The sequence below is a fragment of the Psammomys obesus genome, unplaced genomic scaffold (assembly GCF_907164565.1).
Source record: "Psammomys obesus unplaced genomic scaffold, mPsaObe1.curated_primary_1811, whole genome shotgun sequence".
Taxonomy (NCBI): Eukaryota; Metazoa; Chordata; class Mammalia; order Rodentia; family Muridae; genus Psammomys; species Psammomys obesus.
This window is the reverse complement of record NW_026596046.1, coordinates 36963254-36969358: the sequence shown is the minus strand read 5'-3', so window position 1 is coordinate 36969358 and position 6105 is coordinate 36963254. Positions and strand designations below refer to the sequence as shown.

General features: G+C 46.6%; 1 protein-coding gene and 1 pseudogene across 1 annotated transcript; both read left to right on the top strand.

Moving 5' to 3' along the window:
• Positions 1–211: 211 nt before the first annotated feature.
• On the top strand, positions 212–1159 carry LOC129688295 (olfactory receptor 52P1-like). Its single transcript, XM_055623041.1, has one exon. It carries the CDS (start codon positions 212–214, stop codon positions 1157–1159), a length of 948 nt encoding a protein of 315 aa, XP_055479016.1.
• A 641-nt stretch (positions 1160–1800) lies between these two features.
• LOC129688718 (translationally-controlled tumor protein-like) lies at positions 1801–4576 on the top strand (annotated as a pseudogene).
• Positions 4577–6105: the final 1529 nt, after the last annotated feature.

Genomic DNA, 6105 nt, shown 5'->3' with positions numbered 1-6105 from the left:
CTGATAACTAACCCATCTCCTGCTTTGTCTGTTTCCCAGGGCCCTACAAACTTCTTGTCCCAGACGCTCTTTTGTGGAGACTAACTCAAATGTTTCTGCCACCATTCAGCTACAGCACAAAGATGATATCAGCCGTCCCATCTCTCAAGGCTTCATAGAGCTTAGAGCAAAGCAGTGATCTCTTCCATACATGCCCTCCTGTGGCCTGACCATGCCACACACCAACCACAGCCATCAGAACCCAAACTCCTTCCTACTCATGGGAATTCCTGGCCTGGAGGCATCCCACTTTTGGATTGCGTTTCCTTTCTGCTCCATGTATGCCCCGGCAGTTCTTGGCAACATGGCAGTTCTGCTGGTGGTGCGCTCTGAGCCTTCTCGGCACCAGCCCATGTACCTGTTCCTGGGCATGCTGTCCACTATTGACCTGGTGCTCTGCACCTCCACTGTGCCCAACCTCCTCGCACTCTTTCGGGCAAATGCAAACGAGATTGCCTTTGGGGCCTGTGCTGCCCAGATGTTCTTTATCCATGGGTTCTCAGCTGTAGAATCTGGTATCTTGCTGTCGATGGCCTTTGACCGCTACCTGGCCATCTGCCGGCCATTGCGCTATGGGGCATTGCTATCCCCAGAGTCTGTGAGCAAGTTAGGAGCTGCTGCTCTGCTTCGAGGCTTGGGGCTCATGACCCCACTTACTTGCCTACTAGCAAGGTTGAGCTATTGCGGCCGAGTGGTGGCACACTCCTACTGTGAGCACATGGCTGTGGTAAAGTTGGCTTGTGGGGGCACACAACCGAACAATATATATGGCATCACAGCAGCCACACTTGTAGTAGGAACCGATTCCATTTGTATTGCCATATCCTATGCACTCATCCTTCGGGCTGTGTTGGGCCTCTCTTCCAAAGAAGCCAGGGCTAAGAGCTCTGGCACTTGTGGCTCCCGCCCAGGTGTCGTTCTTCTCTTCTACACACCAGGGCTCTTCTCATTCCATGCACAGCGCTTTGGCCAACATGGACCCAGGCACGTCCACATCCTCCTGGCTGACCTCGACCTGGCTGTACCGCCCATGCTCAACCCCATCATTTATGGGATGAAAACCAAGCAGATCCGAGATGGAGCTCTTCGGCTGCTGAAGAGGGGCCCTGTCCAATCATAACGCTTTCATCTCAGGCCCCTGGCCCTCTGCTGATTTTCTCCAGCCCTCGAGGAACGTTTACATGGATACCAACAGTGCTGGAAGGCAGAAACCCACACTCAGTGGTATCATCACTTTAATATGGAGATCTATCACGTGCTAGAGAAGGCATCATCTGGTGTTTGTGATGGAGTTAGGGGTCATGGTGTTCAGGAACATTTACCTAAAGGGAGATGCAACTTCCAAATTGATATTGGATTCCCTACTGTTTAGCATTTCTCCTCTCTTCCAAAACATGCTGAGTAAATGAGAGAAATGTGGCCACGGACATGATAAGGAAAACAGTTCCCATCTACAGGCTGCTATGCACACCAGCTAATTCTTTTTATCACTGACAAATACTGCATTTGGCAAATGCACCACAGTTTAACTAAAACCTGGGTTATTTTTCACTTTGGGCTATTAGGAAATAAAGCTGCTATAGTTCTTAAACTACAAGTAATAATTGCTAGGACCAAGGTAGATATGTGTTTAATAGAGCCTGCTGACTCACTTTGTTCAACACAATTGTACCATGTTACAATCTCATCAGTGATGTCAAACAGTTCCCAGTTGCTCCCCTCCTGCTCACCTTTGACAATTTTTTCATTTTAATCACTCCAATGAGTGTAAGTTAGAAGAAATTCATTGAAAAGTTGCTTTGCATTTTTCTTATACCTAATTATGCTAAGCAATCTCTGTCATGTTTATAACTCATGAATATTCCTTTTATGAAACTTGTCAGTCTTTTGCCCATATTTACATTTTCTTGTTTGTCGTTTTCTATAGTGTCAATTTGCTCTGGATCCAAGTTATCTGTCAGGTTAACATACTGAAAATGTTTGTCTAGTTTTGTGATTCATTGTGTTTTCTTAATGATATCTTTTACTTAAAATGCAAGTTATGGTGAACTACAAATCATTTTGTTCATGGCTTGTTATTAATATCATAGACTTACTTTTTAACTTACGATGTTTGGCCCTTGAGTTCTTATGGCATAAAGTAGAACTCAAGGTTTGTTTTAAACATGTGCATATCCAGCTGCTCCAGCAATTTCAATCGGAAATTCTTCCTCTGCCAAATTGAATTGCACTTAATTTTGTCCTATTGGTCGTGGGGCGGGGAATGGAGATGAGGTAGAGGAACGTGCCCTGTGTGAGGTTGGGGAGTTCCCTAGTCGTCCTTTTCCAGCCCACCCACCCCCAGCACTGCTCTGGCTTCACGCTGTTCCCAACTGTGATCCTCTACCAGGGCCTCATCAGCCATGGGGAGCTGTTCTCCGACATCTACAAGCTACAAAAGATGGCAGAAGGGCTGTGCAGGGAGACAGAGGCCAAGATGATCGGTAGAACAGAGGGTAGCATGGATGACTCACTGATTGGTGGAAATGCTTCTACTGAAGGCCCGGAGGGCACAGAGGTCACTGCTGCTGATATTGTCATGAGTCAGCACTTACAAGAAACCAGAGTCACAAAACAGGCCTACACGGCTTTCTTGTTTTTAATTGCTGAGTTTATTCCATTGTGTAAATTTACCACAATTTCTGTATCCATTCCTCCGTTGATGGATGTCTGGGTTATTTCCAGCTTCTGGCTATTATAAATAAAGCTGCTACAAACATGGTTGAGCAAATGTCCTTGTTGTGTACTTGAGCCTCTTTTGGATATATGCCTAGGAGTGGTATGGCTGGATCTTGAGGAAGCGCTATTCCTAGTTGTCTGAGAAAGCGCCAGATTGATTTCCAGAGTAGTTGTACAAGTTTACATTCCCACCAGCAGTGGAGGAGGGGTCCCCTTTCTCCATAACCTCTCCAGCATGTGTTGTCACTTGAGTTTTCGATCTTAGTCATTCTGATGGGTGTAAGGTGAAATTTCAGGGTTGTTTTGATTTGCATCTCTCTGATGGCTAAAAACATTGAGCATCTCTTTAAGTGTTTCTCTGCCATTCTATATTCCTCTACAGAGAATTCTCTGTTTAGCTCCATAACCCATTTTTTAATTGGATTGCTTGATTTATTGCTTTTTAACTTCTTTAGTTCTTTGGTGGGATCTAGAAAAGATCATTCTGAGTGAGGTATCCCAAAAGGAGAAAGACACACATGGTTTATACTCACTTATAAGTGGGTACTAGACCGATAAGATAGGATAAACATACTGAAATCTGTACAACTAAAGAAGAAAAACAAGAAAGAGGAACCTGGGTAAGATGATCAACCCTCACTTAGAAAGACAAACGGGATGGACATTGGATGTAGGAGAAAACAAGTAACAGGACAGGAGCCTAACACTGAGGGCCTCTGAAAGTCTCTACCTAGCAGCTTATAAAAGCAGATACTGATAACTCATAATCAAACCTTTGGCAGAGTGCAGGGAATCATATGAAAGAAGGGGGAGTTAATATGACCTGGAGAGGACAGGGGCTCCACAAGGACCAAATATATTTAGGCACAGGGGTCTTTTGTGAGACTGTATCTCCAACCAAGGACCGTGTATGGATATAACCTAGAACCCCTGCTTGGATGTAGCCCATGATGGCTCAGTATCCATGTGGGTTCCCTAGTAAGGGGAACAGGGACTATTTCTGACATGAGCTCAATGGCTGGCTCTTTGGCCTCCCCTACCCCAACCAGAGGGAGGAGCAGCCCTGCTAGGCCACAGAGGAGGACTTTGCAGCCAGGCCTGAAGATACCTGATAAGCTAGGGTCAGACGAATGGGAAGGAGGTCCTCCCCTATCAGTGGACTTAGAAAGGGGTAGGGAAGAGAGGAGGAAGGGAGGGTAGGATTGGGAGGGAATGAAGGAGGAGGATACAGCTGGGATACAAAGTTAATAAACTGTAACTAATAAAAAAAAAAAAAAGGCCTACAGGGCTCTTTGATCACCTCTGGGGGTGGAGGGAGGAGACAACCTTACCAAGACACAGAGGAGGACAATGCAGCCAGTCCTGATGAGACCTGATAGGCTAGGGTCAGAGGGAAGGAGAGGAGGACCTCGCTATCAGTGAACTTGCAGAGGGACATGGGTGGAGAAGAGAGAGGAAGGGTGGAACTGAGAGGAGTTGAGGAAGGGGCTACAGCCGGGATACAAAGTGGATAAATTTTAATAAATAATAAAGAAAAAGAAAAAAAGAAAGTTAAAAAAAAAGAGGCCTTTTTTAATGTACTTTTAGTAAAGTACATTAAAAATTACATGAAATCACTCAAAGGCACACTTGAAGAACAGAAACCAGAAAGGGTAAAGCCTTTTATGACTGGGGCTGCAGAGCAAATTAGGCACATCCTTCTTAATTTCAATAACTACCAGCTTTTTATTGGTGAAACATGAATCCAAATGGTATGCTTGCTCTTCTGGACTGCCGTGAAGACAGTGTGACTCCATTCATGATTTTCTTTAAGGATGGCTTAGAGGGGGGATCCAAGATGGCGGCCCCGAGAGGACACTCTCTCTGACCAGCAGCACAGCAGGATCTGCACAGCGACCAGCAGACAGAACTCTTGGTCCTAAAACATCAGCAACCATTGTTTCCCAGGTGAGAGGATACCCCACAGTGTGGGATTCAATCAGCTTCAACTCTTCAGCTAAACCTCGAAAGAGGTCCCGGTTCCACCAGATGCTTGATCACCAACACAGAGTCATATGCTGGTGTGCTCTCATCACTGTCCTAGACTGAACTGTGGGGCCCACAACACAAGAGACTGGAATTTCCAGGCAAGAGCAAACCCCACGGTGCAGGAAGCCATTGGGACTGACCTTAGGTCACCCAGACAATCCCTAGAAAAGACTTGGGGTCCAGCAGGTTCCCAGCAGCTAGCCCAGAGCCGGGGACGCAGGCACCAGCACAGAGTCCTGCCTGCGAGCCTGACTGACTGATCCAGATAGAACTGTGGCCTCCAGAGCCCCAGAGACTGAATTTCTCTGTCAAGTGACCCACAGAGAGGGGAACAGGAAGTTTGACCTCAGAGCACTCAACCAACATCCCCCACCCCCCGGAAAAGTTCTCCGGAAAAGTTACAGTTTCAGCCGACACCCAGGCGCCCAATCGTCAGCAAGTCGGGTTCCACTCGCCATCCCAGAAAGAATTGCAATCCCCAAAACACAGTCTGGGTGTCCCTGCCGGGAGGACATCCCACAGCAGAGGGATCATCAGGTCCAAAGCTCAGGACACCCAGCTCCAGAAGACTTTCTGGGTTCACGCCTGCTCTAGGCTCTAGCCTTTTACTGTAGGCAGGAACACTCTGCTCACCTGCTATTAATTACTGCTACGTCACTGGGGCAAACAGCTGCAACCTCAGACCTACAAAAGCCGGAGCACCATTATAGCAGCCCTCAGATAACTGTTCCAAGGTTTAACCAGTTATCCCTAACTAAACTGACAAAACTGTGGGAATCCCTGGTTCTTCAAGAGGGCTGCACCCAAAAATTACACCTTAACAACAGCAACTGCAGCTCACTAAACTCAGAGCAAAAAACCCAGCAGCAGGACAGCCAACTCCAGGACCTCTCCTGATGAGAGGAGAGCCTTCCTGAACACCACAGTTACCGCACAGGTCCATATACCTGAAGTGAACTGTGACAATTCCTGAGAGGCACCAACATTCAGTTGACCATACCCAAAAAGCTGAGGAGATCTCCTTCAGAAGCCTGTCAAGGGGATTCTCCCCAGCAGGCACCAGAAATTAATAGCTAACACCTGAGACAGACAGATGGGTAGAAGCCAGCATAAAAATACAATCAACAAAAGGCAAAGCAATATGGCATCCCCAGGACCCAGTTACCCAGGGGCAAGTAGCCCTGAACACCCTAACATAAGTGAAATTAAAGAAGATGACCTTACATCTATGCTTATGAAGAGGTTAATGAGGAAGCAAATAAAATGCGTAAAGAATTAGAGGAAGATAGAGTAAAACAGATTATGGCCATCCATAAAGAA

What these genes read in the sequence shown, in the direction of transcription:
- LOC129688295 (XM_055623041.1), top strand. Translation starts at nt 212, where the DNA reads ATGCCACACACCAACCACAGCCATCAGAACCCAAACTCCTTCCTACTC.